Here is a 17,484-nt window from a genome sequence, read left to right as displayed (position 1 = left end):
TATTAAAGTGTGGGGGTGTCTTGCTAAAGTAGGATTGCCTGAAACTAAGAAAAAAAAGTTAAGCTCTAAAACGACCGACTGTGTATTTATAGGGTATGCACAAAACAGTGTACCTTACAGGTTTCTAGTTTTAAAAATTAAGGATAATATTCTAGATCTTAATACAATTATAGAAGCCAGGGATGCAGAGTTCCTTGAGAACGTATTCCCTATGAAATCTAAATCTATAGGAATTAGGGCTGAAAGTCGGGCGGGTTGGGTTAGGTTGGGTTTGTGCTCAATCCTAACCCAACCCAAGGTTCCTATACCTCAACCCTAACCCAACCCAACCCAATCTCGGGTTGGGAATTCTCAACCCAAGCCCAACCCAAGCAGGCTCGATCAGGTTGATCGGGTTGGTCGAGTGTATACGTGCTAATATTTTCGTTATTACATTAGTTTATTATATTTCAATATAGAACTTATTTTTTGTATCTATAATTTTATTAATTACATATGTGATTATTCATCATAAAGAACTTCATTTTTTTCTTTTAAAAAACAAGCTAAAATATAGGACAACTACTCATTTAAAAGTCATGTAGCATAGCACGCAATCTATTTGGGAGAGAGAAATCTGGCATATCTTGTTAGCTTGAGTCCTTGGAAATGACGTGGACAAATGAGACCCGACATCACTAGTGTGTCTTCGACACAAACGATCCACACTCAATAATAATTTATAACTTATATATTGATCGGGTTCGGGTCGGGTCGGGCAACCCAAGACCTCAACCCGAGCCCAACCCAAGTTTTATCGAGTTGGTGTTTGTATAGCCCAAGCTTGAGATCGGACCCGATATATCTTGCCCGAGCCCAACCCAATGTCGGGTCGGTCACGAGTCGGTCGGGTTGAACCCGCCCAACTTTCAGCCCTAATAGGAATAAAGGAAGTTAATGAATCAGATATCGCGTTTACAAGTAAAAGTGCTTATGAGAAAATAGTAGAAGAGATACAATCAAGAAAAAGTACTAGGGTTAGAAGAGAAACTAACCTAGGAGATGGTTTTTTCACATTCTTAGTAGAAAACGATCCTACAATTTATACAGAAGCGATTAACTCTCCAGATGCAACCTTTTGGAATGAAGCAATAAATGATGAGTTGGAATCTATTATATCTAATAACACTTGGGAACTTGTAGACCTACCACCTGGAAACAAACTAATAAGCTGTAAATGGATGTTTAGAAAGAAACTAAAACCAGATGGGACTATTGATAAGTTTAAGGCTAGGTTGGTAGTGAAAGGCTTTAAACAAAAGGAATGAATAAATTATTTTGATACATATTCCCCTGTAACTAGGATTACAATTATTAGGGTCTTAATAGCGATAGCCTCCATATATAAACTGGTGGTATACCAGATGGACGTTAAGACGGCTTTCCTAAATGGAGACTTAGAAGAAGAAATATATATGGAACAACCTGAGAATTATAAGATATCAGGTAAAGAAAAGAACGTATGTAGACTAATTAAATCACTATATGGTTTAAAACAGGCTCCTAAACAATGGCATGAAAAATTTAATGGTATTTTAAAATCAAATAGCTATCATATAAATAATGTAGATAGATGTGTATATAGTAAAATTTATGGAAATGATTATGTTATTATATGCCTTTATGTTGATAACATGCTTATTTTTTGAACTAATATTAAATTAGTTATTGAGACTAAGAAATTCTTGTCATCTAAATTTGACATGAAAAACTTAGGAGAGGCTAATTTAATTTTGGGTATTGAAGTAACTAGGAAAGATGGTATTATTATATTATCACAATCTCATAACGTTGAGAAGTTATTGAGAAACTTTAACCATTTTAATTGTTTACCTGTCAGTACACCTTATGATTATAGTGTGACTCTCATGAAGAATACAGGAAGTAATATGTCTTAATTAAAGTATTCCAGAATAATTGGTAGCCTCATGTATCTAATAAACTGCACTAGACCATACATAACTTTTGCAATAGGAAGTCTAAGTAGATATACACATAACCCTGAAAAAGAGCATTGGAATGCCTTGTCTAGGATTTTAAGATACCTAAAAGGCAACATGGCCTATGATTTACATTATAATGGTTTTCTTGTTGTATTCGAAGGATACAAAGATGTTAACAGGATCAGTGATTCAGATGAGACAAAATCCACTAGTGGATATGTTTTCACTTTGGGTGGAGGAGCAGTTTCTTGGAAGTCTATCAAGCAGACATGTATCACTCGATCAACTATGGAATCCGAGCTTATTGCCTTAGAAAAGGCTGGATCAGAAGCCGAGTGGCTTATAAATCTCTTAGCTGATATACCATTGTGGTCAAAGCCTGTATCGGTCGTGTTTATTCATTGTGATTGTTAAGCGGCTATAGCAAAAGCAAAGAGTAAAATATATAATGGAAAAAGCAGGCATATTAGACTCAGACACAACTTACTGAAACACATGTTGTGTGATGGAGTCATTTCTATTGACTTTGTAAGGTCATAAAAAAAAATCTGGTTGATCCTCAGACCAAAGGACTATATAAAAGATTAGTCAATGATACATCGAAAGGAATGAGGTTGAGCCTAATATATGAGCTGTCAGTGTCGGCAACCCAACCTATACAAGTGGAGATCCCATGAGATAAGTTTAATGGGATAAACAACAAGACACGAGGTAGACGATTGCACTGAGTTATATGAGCCCCTTCTATAGTGTACAATGTGAGCAACAACGCAGAAGGATGAGTTTTTTAGAACTCTTAATGGATCTATAGCCATATATTTGGTGGTGTATACAATTGCTGCATACACTTGATGGAATTCACCTATATGGGTGTGGATTTGGAGATCGCTTCCTATGAGAATCTAGGCGAAATTCTCTAGAGCACTCATGAAATTCAGGTAATGGTGTATGGCCGAAACGCACCAAATCGCAGAATCACTTGCAGAGGAAGAGTTGTGTGAGTGACATGTACTTGCGATTTACATTAAAAGGATTCAGGTTCAAGACTATGGTGTCACCTGATTCCTGTAAACTTGTCTTGCTTACTTTAATGTCGATTCAAGTTTATAGTGACACCGGCACCATTGCACAACTATTACGCTTTAACCTAAAAGATTTTTATTTTGAAACATGTGGAGGATTGTTGTATTTTGTTTCAAAGTAAACATTAAAAATTTGGTTTTCAAATTTTTCGGTTTCCCTCCACATTTGAAATTTTTGGTGCTTTTGGGTTGTGGGTTTTGTCCCACATCGGATTTCCCAAAGAAAATTTTCTTGTATATAAGATAGCATTTTGCCTTGGGGCTTGAGCCCCATTCAGGGGACATGTGAATTTGGTTTGGTCATGAGGGAGGGGTATGCCAATAGCTCTAATCTATGTCATTGACCACACACTCGCACGGCTAAGCCGAGTCCGTGTCCGTGTGCGCTTGCATGACGCGACGGGACGGGCTGGACATGGGTGCGGGTGCAGGTGCAAGTGCGGTGCGAGTGCACTCGTGGGACTTTAGTTGCGAGAGTGTACTCGCACTTACGCCTTTTCATTTTAAACCAGAGAGATGTGTCCGTTCCGGTTGGTCGCATCTGTTGGGTTTACACCCAATGGACTTGACCCTTTCTAAAGGGTGCTTATGCACCACTTCAGAGTCTATATAAGGACTTCCGTTCCTGTTTCTAAAAGTACGAGAAACTTTTCTCCTCTCGTCTTATAAAACTCTCTCTGCTTCTAAGAATTTTACTGAGTTCATAGCTGAGTCAACTTAGCACTTTCGGGTTAAACTGCAGGTGGTTTGAGCCCACGTACAGTGAGTGCACCACTAGGACCGGGTCATAGTCGTTGTATCCTGGAGGTCGATAGCTCTGGAAACCTGTTGCACTTGGGACGCTGTCCAAGGAGAGCAAATTCGATTTCGAGCCGAGTGACTCACGTCACACCTCGACTCAAATGTATAAGTTTTCTATCTCTAATTTTATTTTCTTTTTTGGTTCTCAAATTTTTAATAGTCTATTTAATTCAACCAAATATTCCAACATACAAACTATACAAAACTGTTTGATGAGGATCTCACCAATAGTCTCCACAACTGCAAGACCCATCTCTAAAGTGGTGAAATCTATTCACATCTCTCACCACAAAATCCCTCCCCACAATCTCAGAAATTAGTTTAAAGGCCTCATGACAATCCCCACACATCCTTAGATTCTTCATTACTCTAATAGTCACTCCTTTTGGAATGCTTATCAATGCAAACCCCAGAGCTAATCTCTCACTGTGGTGGCCCACCATTTCCTCCTTGGCCTCATCATCTTCAATATCAACAAGCACCAATCCACCACCCACATACCCTTTTTCTTTCATTCTCACTTCCAAATCCTTCAAAACAACTGCAACCTCACTTGCACGCGGGCATGTCGACAAGTCCCCTGCGTAGAACAAGAACGTATTGTTTTTCACCTCAACCCAACTGCACCCAGGTTCCTTGCGCACCCCACGCAGTTTCATTTCAGACCGGATATCTCGAACATCCTCCCACCTTCCAACTGATGCATACACATTTGAAATTGTAACATATGTTGTTGCCACTTGTTTGTTCAATTCTATTAGCCTCTTACCAGCCTCAACAGCAAGGTCTAATCTGTTGTGGTTCCTACTCGCTGATAGTAATGCGGCCCACATGAGCGCTGCGTCGTTTGCTTCCATTGGGATATTGTTCTTCGACAATTCATAGGCTTCGTCTAGGCGGCCCGCACGGCCAAGCATGTCAATTACACATGTAAAGTGTTTTGCATCAGGTGTTATTCCATGCTTCTTTCCCATGGAATTCAAGTGCTCGAGGCCAATGTCGATGAGACCTGAGTGGCTACAAGCATATAAGATGCCGATGAACGTGATTCCGTTCGGTCTAACTCCTTTGGCAAGCATTTCCTCAAAGAGATCAAGAGAGAATTTCCCCATCCCATGCTTTGCTGCCCCAACGATCATAGATGTATATGGGATCACAGATGGGTCCTTTATCTGCTGAAACACCTTGTCACCATAACCAATACAGCCGCATTTCGCATACATGTCAACGAGTGCACTCGCGACGACATTGTTCACATGGTGACCGAAGCGGATCACAGCCACATGTGTTGCCTTCCCCACAGCTAATGTACCCAAGCTCGCGCACGCATTGAGAACACTTGCATACGTGAAGTGGTTCGGAGCTGTTGCTGCAGGGCCTTCTCGGAGAAATTCCCCAAACAGCTCAAGTGCGTCATGGCCATGTGCATTCTGGGCATAGGCTGAAATCATGGAAGTCCACGAAACAACATTCTTATCCACCATTTCATCGAAAACCCGTCGAGCATTATCTACATCATTCGACTTCCCATACATATCAATAAGAGCAGTTGAGACTACAAGGTTCGATCGGAAACCGGCAATCTCAGCATGGGCGTGGATTTTTCGACCTGTCTTTAAATCAGAGAGTACCGAGCAAGAGTTCACAGCTGTTGCAAGAGTGAAGGCGTTCGGCCGAATCTTGTTTCGGGGCATGTTGTTAAAGAGGCAGAGGGCCTCGTCGGGTTGGCCCACGTCGATGTATCCAGCCATCAGAGCAGTCCATGAGACGACATTTCGTTGGGGCATTTCATCGAACAGTTGGCGTGCATGCTCTATTTGGTGAAGTTTGAGGTAAGAATTCAGGAGATGGTTGTTTGTGAAGGTGTCGTTGGAGAGTCCGGATTTGAGGATGGTGGAATGGGTTGAGATTGTAGTTTTGAGATCACCGGAATTCCGGAGTTTGTGAATGAAGGGGTTTTGGGTGGGGAGATTTGAATGCTGGTTTTGGCGGGAAAGGAAGGTGGAGAGGGTTGCTCTCGGTGGGGTCCACGTCATACTATGCAGGCATTGCCGCCTCAGCATATCAGGTAAAGCTTTATGCTGATCACGAGCGTTGATTTCATGGACCACTACGAGGATGGCTATAGACCAGCTCTTGAGTTTTGCCTTTTGAATCTGGCCCATCCATTTTTCACGCTGCAGATCGATCATTACCCCATTTCAATCTGCACTCCTTTTTTTCCCACTCCAAAAGGTTTCAACGTTCGGCGTCCCCATCCCTACCGTTTCCTGTTGCGTGGCCCACTTGAGTTTTGGATCTAAGGGCCTGTTTGGATGCCTGTAAGTTGGGTAAGCGGGAAGTGACTTACAGGGAAGTCACTTACAGGTGGTGTTTGGGGGAGAAAAATCACCTGTAAGTAACTTTCAACATGTAAGTCACTTACAGGCAAATCTACCAAAAAACTGCAGGGGGATGGGGGTGGGAAGTCACTTCCCTGTAAGTCACTTACAGGCTCAACGGTCAGATTTTTAAAAAGAGGGGAAGAGGGAGAAACGCACCAACCCACCAACCACCATTATAGCCATGAAGCTCCAGCCAATGAAGAAGAAGCACCAGCCATTGAAGGAACTCCGGCAAGCCTTGCAGCAGTTCAGCCAATCCACATCCTACAACACTATTACCGCAGCAAAGCTTCATTATCACCGCACCAACAACCGCCATTTACCAAACCAACAACCACCATTGATAAGCTTCTATAAAAAGGGGATTGCAGGTTTCGTCTCTCCATCCCAAGCTCTCTCTCCCTCTGCAATCTCTCTCCCCCTCCCTCTGTGCAATCTCTCTCCGTCTCTGCAATCTCTCGCCGTAGTTACCGCCTTCCGTCTCTGCAATCTCTCGCCGCCGTTACCGCCTTCCGTCTCTTCTCCTCCTATGACGGTAGGGTTTCATCTACCCTTTTTTTCTCCTTTGAAAACGGAAGGGATCGCGTGCTGAGTAATGCGTAAACTCTGTGGGATCCACCATTATATATGTATTTGATCCACACTGTCCATTCATTTTAATACTTAATTTTAAGTCCTGATCCTAAAAATTAGTTATATCCAAAAATCAAGTGGACCACAACATACGAAATAGTGTGAATTGAGTGTATACCGTTGAAATTTTTTGGGTGGCCACAAAAGTAATGGATCAAGATGATTTTTTTTATTTTTTTTCCCTTCATCCAGGTGTTTGTGATCTTATGAACATGTTGGATGACAAATAAAGATCTCTACGGCCACTAAAAAGGTTTCAACGGTCCAAATCAGTATTTCCACCGTTTCCTGTGGTATGGTCCACTTGAGCTTTGGATATTCTTAAATTTATGGCTCAACATCTACATCTAGATGAAAAAATGGATGGACGGATTGAATAAACCGTATACATTTATAGTGGGCCCAACTGAATTTACTTAATATAAAAAAAGTATAGCAACAACTCGGTACGCATTCTGACTACTACTGGGTGTTACCCCTGCCGTGGGCCCACCTTGATGATGTGTTATATATCCACTCCACCCAACCGTTTCTCTATCAGGGATTTTAGGCCCACCTTGCTTGTATTGTCAGGTTTTTCACGGAGGAAGAAATGGCATGTTAAAATATGCTGCAGTTTCTCCATTGGGGATTTTAGGCCCACCTTTCTCGACATTTCTAGATGGTTTGGATTTTCTAGTTTGCATGGACTGTGGGGCCTTTCCATTCATAGTAGAAGCCCATTGAGATTTGATTGGTTGGACGTATGCTTATGGTGTAAGTTTTCATTGGCCAGCAACCACAGTTCCCTTATACGGACCAGTGGCCTGGATCAGAAAACCATGAATTCATCATGTATCTGGTACATAAATCCTATTTATTCTTATGGCCCTTGCAACCAAGGGCATTGTTCAAATGGACCCACTCTGGATGGACCATATTCCAATTCTTCACTTGATCATTAATAACTGTTCAACTGCAAATATCCACAGTACATTTGATTCTTGATTTTTATAATTGGAGCCATGGTTCAGCAATCTAGGCCGCAGTAGGGCTGACCATGGATAGCATTTCTTCAGTTTAATGCGGGCCATTGATGTACACTTTGGAATAAGTCTTATTCAAAGGAGTGAATGGCTGGAGAGGATGATTCCCAAGTGAAAAGTTTTAAATGTAATTTCTATAATTAAAAAAGACATTGATAATGTAATTTAATTATTAGATTTTCTATTAATGTTTTTAAGTTTATTCTCAATGCTTAAATTGAGTTATTATTCCATACTATAGATATTTTGAATTCGTGGGCCCATTTTTATAGCCTACTTGATGATTGGTTTAGCTTAATAATTATCTCAAATATGCATCTTAATGGGCTTAACAAAATAACATATTTGATCCCATATATTTTTTTTATATGATTATAACATTTTAGAACGATTCCCCAATCTAAGCTCTATTCGATGTGAATATACAGCTTTCTACCTGTAAGTAACTTATAGGTTATCCAAACAGAAAAACTAACTTACCTGTAAATGACTTACAACTTACATCCAAATGAGTTACCTGTAAGTAACTTTCATCTGTAAGTGACTTACAGGTAAGTCACTTACAACTTAAAAGAACTTACAGGCATCCAAACAGGCCCACTAATTTGTAGGATCATGTTCTAAAATGATCTGTAGCAACCGATGGACGGACTAGATTGCACATACAAGTCGCAATGGCTGCACGACTAGAAGTATGGTACGAAGAGAAAAACACTGTAGATTGCGATTGATTATACACAGGCACTTGGAAATTGGTTAGAAACAAATGAAACTAAACAGTCCAAATTAACTTTACAAGTTAGATATATCATCAACAAAACATCACGCACATTTGATAATCTGACCATTAGATTGGTGGACATTTATTGGACGGTTAACAATAAAAAATATCCAATGGTCTTTTTTCAATCCTGATACAAAACTTTTGTGGCCCCACAAAGTTTTTAACAGTGGGCTTTCAATCCAGCTTTTTGTGTGCCATGGCCCACATCAGTTTTTTTTTTTTTTTTCCTGCTTGATTTTTAGACTCATGTCCCAGTATTATAAAGTAAATAAAACGTAATGGTGGACAGGCACGGATTAAGTATTACCCGAGTAACAGCCCAGTGGATGCTACCATTATTATATAGCCCACTTAGATGATATGTTGTATATCCACTCCGTCCATTCGTTAGCCTATTTTAAGATGTTATGCCAAAAATTAAGCACATCCAAAGCTCAGGTGACCACGCCATAAGAAACAATGATGATTGAATGCTAACTATTAAAACAAATCTCAGGTGACCACACCATGAGAAACAATGATTATTGAATGCTAACTATTAAAAACTTTCCAAGGCCTACAGTAGGTAGATTCATAATGTTTATTTTTCATTCAAATTGTTGATAAAGTTATCCAAAATTGGATGAAAGGCAAAATACAAATATTAGTTTGATCTCAAACTTTTGTGACATGGTAAAAAGCTTTTAATTATCCTTCACTACTTTTTCTATTGATGTGGTCCACTCGATATTTTAATCTACATAAGTTCTGGAATGATGTTTTAAAATGAGTTGAGGAGCTTGGATATAAAATATATTCATCAAGGTGGGCCCCGTATGGTAGGGGTAACACCCACTAAGCTATTACCTGAGTGATATGGGCAGTTATTTGGATAAGGTGATTAGTTGAAAAGGTCCACCCCATCATGGATTATGATAGTTTTGTTGGAAAATGCAAAAACACTCATTAACGAATCAAGCAAAATAATCGTAATCGCACAACCAAATCCAAACAAGAACAATCCAAATTTTACACGAAAAAATCCTCACAGAAAAAAATCACAGAACAAAGCGATGAGTAATGCACTATGAAAGTAGAAATTACAAGAGATAGAGTCTTACCGATTTGAACAAGCCTTGAATCACATTTATAAGTCCTCGCTATGCCCTTGAAACCTTCATAATGAATTAGAAAGCCCTATAACATCTCTCTCTCTCTCTCTCTCTCTCTCTCTCTCTCTCTCTCTCTTAAATTCGGATTACACTTGATACATATAATGTTATACTCGGAATAGGAAACCAATTCCGCACTTACACAATTCTGCGTGCATCTTCAATGGGACTTTGATGGCATCGACCACCCATCAAGGATCTGTCGATGGCATCGAATATCTTTGATGCCATCGAGTAATAACACTAAAATGTTCTAGCAACCAACATGGATTTTATAGATTTTCTTAATGACATCGAGCACCTATTGATGGCATCAAGTGGTCTGTCGAAGACATTGACATACCTTGTTATTGACGTATTTAAGACATCAACAACATTATCCATTATGTCTTCAATCTTCATTCATCATAGCTCTTTATCATCATCTCTAATTCTGTCTTGCATTATAGCTCCACCATCGCTTCTCATGCATACTCCGTCTTCCATTTATGCCTTCACCAAGCTTAGAGATCAAGTTGAACAGAACTTGAACTTCTCTATGGGAACCACCTTCGTAAGCATGTCAGCCGGATTCACACCTGCGTGAATGTTTTCTAGAGTCACACCTCCTTCATCAAGCACATGCTGGATAAAATGACAACGCACATTAATATATTTAGTAGGTGATTGATAAAACAGAATTCTTAGCCAAATTAATCATGTTTTTGCTATCACAATTGATTGGCACGAGCTCCGACTGAAGCCTTAACTGATTTATCATTCACCTCAACCAACACACATTCCTTGAGCGCTTCTATTACTACCATATACTTAGCTTTGGTTGTGAAAAGAGTCACCACAGACTGAAGCTTTGACATCGAACTAATCGCTTCACCCGCTAGTACAAACTAACAATCAGAAGTCAACCTTCTATTATCAACACTGCATGCACAATTTGAATCCACATAGCTTACTAACTTGTCTCATGATTTTTCAAATGATAAGACGTAGTCCTGTGTACCTTGAATATATCAAAGTAGTCGTTTCATTGCATCTTAATGTTGCTTACCGAGGTTATACATGTATCTGCTAACAACACCCACCTCATGTGGAATGTCTGGTCTTATATAGACCATGACATACATTAGGTTGCCAACTGCGGTCGAATGAAGTACACAAGACATATCTTACTTTTCTTCATTTGTTTTAATAAAATGTTTAAAAGATAGCTTAAAATGAGTCGTATGGAGAACGTTGATAAACTTTGCATTGTTCATCCCATACTTCATCAGTACATTTTCAAGGTATTCTGCCTGAGATAATTATAACCTATTCATCTTATTGTCTGTGTATGCCAATACCGATAACCATTTTTGTAGCCCCTATATGTAATGACCCGAAAAATTTTGTGCCAAGACCCGAGTACTACCTCTATTTTTCCCTTAGAAGCTAGTCGTGGGGTAATTATCGCTAAACTCGATTGCTTGTGAAATTTGCATCAATCACTTTAAATTTGATCTGCATGACTCAAAACCTGTAGAATAGTTAGCGCTATGTTACTCTAAAATCTGGGATTCATCGCTAAATCCAGTTGCTCTTGGAAATTTTTAGAAGCTTTGAATCGGACCTAGACCGCGCGTCGAAAGTCCGATAGCGATGATCTTAGGCTGTTATGGTCACCATGTTGGACTTGGCCATCACCTCAAAAATTAAGTCCAGATGATGTTCTGGGTCGATTTGATTGAGTCCGGAGTGAAGAGTGTGAGAACGGTGAGAAATTAAATGTGATTTTATGAAATCTGAGTCGTGTCGCTTGCGCGACGATTTTAAGCAATCTGACCATTGGATTCTGACCCAATTTCACCATCGGATCAGGGAAGATGGCCCAGGCATGTCATTATGCTTGTGGACCTAATCGAGTTCCGGTGACCGTTGAATTGAGTGTGGTCCGCCACGGTTGATCTGTAAAGCCGATCAGTACGAAAACTCAGCCTGACCTAGATCCATGGTCAGTGAGCTTAAGTCCGACCGCACGTGGAAAAAGGACCACCGGAAGTGCTCCGTTGGATCGAGAGAGGCCTGATTTGGTTATAACCTAAGTATATCTTGGCCCTGGGGCTATTTTCTTCAATATTAGGCCTCTATATAGACCTTAAAACCCTCACTCTCTTTTCCATACGAATTTCCTAACCCTAGCTAAGAAAGAGAGAGGAAAAGAGAGAGAAAGTGAGAGAGAAGTTGGTGAATCATCTTCAGATTCTTTCCTGTTACTCTACATCCTTTAACCATCACTTTTGAATCGTTATTCCGGCGATTCTAAGTTCCTTCTTGGGTAAGTTAACCTAACCCTAATCTGTTTTAGAGCTTCGAAGAGTCTATGTGTTGTAGTAGCTTATTTCTATTCTTGCTTTAGGCTATCTTGTCGTCGTTGACGAAGACATATCGTCTGAATCAGTTCGGTGTTCTTTTCTGGTTTAAGGTGTGGACTATACTCGTATAGGTTATGGTTTTCAAGGCTTTCAATGTTAGCTAATGGTTTATTCTTGTTATGAATGAAATTGCACATGTCAAATGCTATGTTTATCTTGCGTTCCTGATATGCATGTGTTATATTGAGATTTGTGTATTTTATGTGTATGTAGGAAGTACCGTATACGTATAAAATATGAACTTGTACTTGCCATGATTAACTGTCGTGTACTTATGCTAATTGTATGTGTGACAACTCCTTGGCAAAAGGAATTGTTCAAATGCGTGTATTTCAACATGCGTCATGTATGTTGAACTTTGTAGTTTAAGTGTTTGTAGAAATATCTGAATGGTTTATAATGCTATATATTGTCCTATTTGCGGGTGTTGAGAAGTGATTCTCAACTCTCTTCTTGGTGTGTATGATTTCCTACATGCAAGTCACATTCTTTGTTGTTTAATTTCAAGTATTACTTATGTTTAAATCCATGCTAAGTTGATATTCTGCAAATGTTCACATACTACATGATTTGAATTATTGTTCCATTACTATTCTAAATTGTTGATATGAATATCCGTTGTAGTGGAATATGTTTGGGACTATGATTAGTCTAGGAAATCGGTAATCGGCCTTGAGTTCGTGGCTGAGTTTGCTTTCGTCACGAAGGACGTGATTTGATGAACTCGAGTCATATTAGAATTGTCGGCAGTGGTTTGGCCACACGGAGTGTTTGCGCACTCTATGTCGTTCAACTCAACGTGCGCTCGTGCTAGTCGAGTTCGTCAAGTAACCCGATTGTCCGATGTATGTTCACCATGTATGGACGCTATTGTTTGAATCTAGGGTACCAAACTTACCGATGAAATTCCATTAACCGTTGTACCTTGATCCGCTAAGACTCATGAGCCGGACATGGTGGTATGGGACACCGTGGTCGAGCTGTCGGCCTACGCTGGGGTGACGAGCCTCCCCGTAGTGACCAGTGAGCAACCAAACTCGTGAGCCAATTATGGTGGTATGGGACACTATATTCGTGCCGTCGGCCTACATTGATTGGTGACGAGCCCTTTGTAGTGACCTCGAGCATACTTGGATACCGCATTGAGGTGACGGGCCTTATTGTAGTAACGAAGGTATGATAGGCGTGCATTGATTGGTGACGAGCCCTTTGCAACAACGTAAAACCATATGATCGTCTGAGATTACCTAGGACTGACGACCCTAGAATGGATCACTGTGTGGAAATTGATATGAGGAAGGTACCTTAGCTTCCCAATCTTGCTGTATGAAAAGGACTAATAACAACTTGGTAATCATGTTCATGCACCGCATTGCATGTGCCTGGAAGAGGTGGAGCACTTGAGGTGATGTCATGTGTAACGTAAGATGAAGACGCTGAGGGTGTACTAGCGAGGGCACGCATCATTCTACATACATCCTTGCACTAACAAGAGTACTTAGGACATGTTTGATTGTTCTGCTTTATCATTACTGCTTGATTGAATTGATAACATGTTTACCTTTGCTATATTGTTCCACTGAGTTGATCACTCATTCCCACGTTCTGGGGCGGTGCTTAAACACCCACCAGACTCTATCTTAGATGCAGATGTTGATGCGACCTCTGAGGCAGAGCAGGAGTTCGAGGATGATGAGGCTGCATTTTCTTTTATGCAGTTTTCAGGCGGGTTCTAGTGAGCCTTGTTCTGATGCGTGAGATTCTGGGATTTCTTTTTGGGAATAGATGATGTCATTTGATACTTGTAATTTTGATAGCAACACTTGTAATACGACCTGGTATGTATATGTATTTCAGGGATTTGCACATGTACACATATATTTCTTTAAGTCTTCCGCTTGCGTTCTTCACTTATCCCTGAATTATGTTTGCAGTTTGGCTTAATCTATTCCTTGTTTTATGTACTCATACAGACAACATACATTCATCATTAAATATGTTGCATAAGTGATGTTTTGAAACTCGGGAGCTGAGTTATGCTCGACCCTCGAATTTCAGGGCGTTACACTACATCTTCCATATTGAATATCCCTGATAGTTGAGTTTTCAGTATGCCAATCTCAAATATGTTATGACTGATGATGAGCATGTCATCAACATACAATACTAATATATGAATTTTTCATCACTTAGTGTCTTGTAATAGACACAGTGATCATAATCACTCTTAGTAAACTTCTGAATCACCATGAAATAATCAAATTTCTTATACCACTGCCCATGCGACTATTTCAACCCGTATAACGACTTCTTTAACCTACACACCTTGTTTTATGCCTATCGTATTTCGAAACCTTCTTGTTACTTTATGTAAATATGCTTTTCCAATTCCTCATGTATGAAGGCAGTTTTCATATCCATTTGTTCTAGCTCGAGATTGTATTAGGTAACTAACGCCAATATAAATATGATAGATGCTTGCTTTACTGCCGGCGTGAATATCTCAGTAAACTTCACACATTTTCTCTGAGCATATTCATTCGCTACCAACCTTGTTTTGTACTTATATTGTTTCTTTTTGAAAATCCACTTGCACCTAATCGCTTTACTGCGGATGGGAAGCTCCACTAGCTCCCACGTCTCATATTGTATAATGAGTCCATCTCATCATGCATAATTGCTTGCTACTTTTCAGCAACTAGCTCATCAAGAGCCTTCTGAAAAGTAGACGGATTCCTTTCATCCGTGTTGAGGGAAAATGCAACATTTGAGTCATCCATGTATCTCGCCGATAACCTGAGATCCCTTGGCAAATTTCTTCTCACAGGTGACTGCTCCACTTGCTCTTGTACCTCTGTCTGTGTCTCAGTATCAACCTGTGTCTCATCCTTGTCTATCTGAACATTTACAACTAACTATTCTGCTTACTTGTGTTCATTCTTTCGGAACAAGGATCCTTCGTCGATTTCGACTTCAGTATTAAGGATGATTTTTCGTGTGATCCAGTCATATAGTCTGTACCATTTCACACAGCTATAACTGATAAAGATGTACTTTTTAGCCATTTGGTCCAGCTTATCTCTCTCAATTGACAATACGTGAAAGTAAGCATCGCAACCAAATACACGCGGTCCTGAGTAGTCTACCTGTTGACTACTCTACACTTCCTATGGTATTTTATATTTAATGACTATAGAAGGAGACCGATTCACTAAGTAACAAGCCGTGTTAACGTCCTCTGTCTATAATTCCTTATCAAACCTAACATTACTGATCTTGCATCGGACCCTCTATAAGAGAGTCTGATTTATCCGCTCAGCCACACCATTTTGCTATGGTGTGTAGTTCACTATATTGTGCCTAATAAAGTTCATCTTTACAGTACCAATTAAAATCCGCATAAGTGAATTCTTCATAGTTATCCGTCCTTAACACTTTCACTTTTCGTTATGACTATTTTTCTAACATCGCCTTCAACTGTTTGAATTTGGAAAAAATATTAGATTTATTTTTCATAAAATAAACCCACACTCTCTTAGAGTAGTCGTTAATGAATGTGACAAACCATAACGACACTTCATTAGAAACCACGGGCGTCGACCCCCACAAATCAGAATGCATATAATATAAAACCTCCTTACATACATGTTTCTCATACTTAAAAGACAACCTTAACTGTTTACCATATATACAATGCTCGCATATACTAAAATCAATGCTTTTAAAAACTAGATTTAAACAACGGTAAGAAAGTACCTTCATGACCTGCTCGCTCACGTGGCCTAAGCGTGCATGTCATATACATGCAGACGTGGAATCCGCTTCAGACGCCGCAGCTCTACTCGATGAAGTGCTCCCGATCAACTTGCAGAGATTTATGTTCCTCTGTGCCTTCACGACTATGAGTGCTCCATTTGAGACATCAATGACACAATCGAACCCGATAAATTTGCACCCATGCGCCTCAGGTGCTCCTAGAAATATCAGACTCTTTCTCGAATCAGGAACGTGTCTTACTTTGGTCAAGATACGCTCCATGTTATCAAACATCTTGATGCGCACCGATCTAACACCTATCACTTTACACGTATTATCATTACCTGTAAACACTTGGCCACCATCACACTCACTGTAACTGGTGAACCAATTTCGATGATGGGTCATGCAGTATAAAGCCCCCGTATTTAAAATCCATTATTCGTCGAAGTACCTGGATATTGATGTGGTCAGCAAGTCATTACTGTTTGCTTTCTTACCGGATTCTACAGTATTTGACTTCCCTATAAGAACCATTTAAATTCTCCTTTCTTTACTTAGGATTCTGACAATCCCTTTTCATATGCCCTGACATGCCATAATCCCAGCACTTCAACTTGCCTTTGCCCTTGTCCTTAGATTTGGACCTCGATCGTGAAAATCCACTGTCCTGCTCATAATTTTCCCCTCTCATAACCAGTGCATCTAGAGAAGCACTCACATTACCATTTTTCTTTCTCATTGCCTTCGACTAAATGGCTGAAATAACGGTCTCAATGCTAATAGTTGTTCTATAGGTGCATAAGGAGTCCTTGAACGGCTTATATGATGCTGTGAGAGAATTCAACTGTATACATGCTTGATCTTCATCTTTCATTATTTCCTCAACATCCAACAATTTACAAATCAATCTGTTGAAGTTACTAATGTGGGCTTCAACGTCAACCCCTTCCGCTATCTTCATATGAACAACTAAAGCTTCAAATACAAGCGATTCTCAAGAGACTTCTTTGCATATATATACTCTAATTTTGCTCATTACTTATTGCAATTTTCTCTTTTACAACGTTATAAATGACCTTATCTGTTAAGCACAATTGGATAGAGGTTATAACTTTCCTATTCATCTTGTTCCATTCATCTTCTATCATAGATTCCAGTTACTTTTTAAGGAAAGCATCGTCCAATACTTGCTGAACTAGGATATTGCTCATCTTAACTTCCCATAGTACAAACTTGTTTTTGCCGAAATATTTTTCTATATCGAACTTTGGATTAGATGCTATTGATATGTTGTTATTAAATTCGATTTGCTTACTAACGTTTGCTCTGGTACTACTTGTTGGAAATTACAGAAACACCTAGAGACGAATCAAGCAAAGTATTTGCAATCGCACAACCAAGTCCAAACAAGAACAATTCAAAATCAACGCGAAAAAACCTTTGTGGGAAAAAACCACGGCACAAAGCGACGAGTA

General features: G+C 39.7%; 1 protein-coding gene across 1 annotated transcript; it reads right to left on the bottom strand.

Annotated features, from left to right (window-relative positions):
- Nucleotides 1–3,962: 3,962 nt before the first annotated feature.
- On the bottom strand, nucleotides 3,963–7,268 carry LOC131231469 (pentatricopeptide repeat-containing protein At4g15720). The gene has a single exon (XM_058227670.1). The coding sequence runs from the start codon at nucleotides 6,055–6,057 to the stop codon at nucleotides 4,087–4,089; it is 1,971 nt and encodes a 656-aa protein (XP_058083653.1). The 5' UTR covers nucleotides 6,058–7,268; the 3' UTR covers nucleotides 3,963–4,086.
- Between the last annotated feature and the right edge of the window lie 10,216 nt (nucleotides 7,269–17,484).

Source organism: Magnolia sinica, chromosome 17 (genome assembly GCF_029962835.1).
Source record: "Magnolia sinica isolate HGM2019 chromosome 17, MsV1, whole genome shotgun sequence".
NCBI classification, from domain to species: domain Eukaryota; kingdom Viridiplantae; phylum Streptophyta; class Magnoliopsida; order Magnoliales; family Magnoliaceae; genus Magnolia; species Magnolia sinica.
The sequence above is the reverse complement of the archived record's forward strand: the minus strand, read 5'-3'. Positions and strand labels throughout refer to the sequence as shown.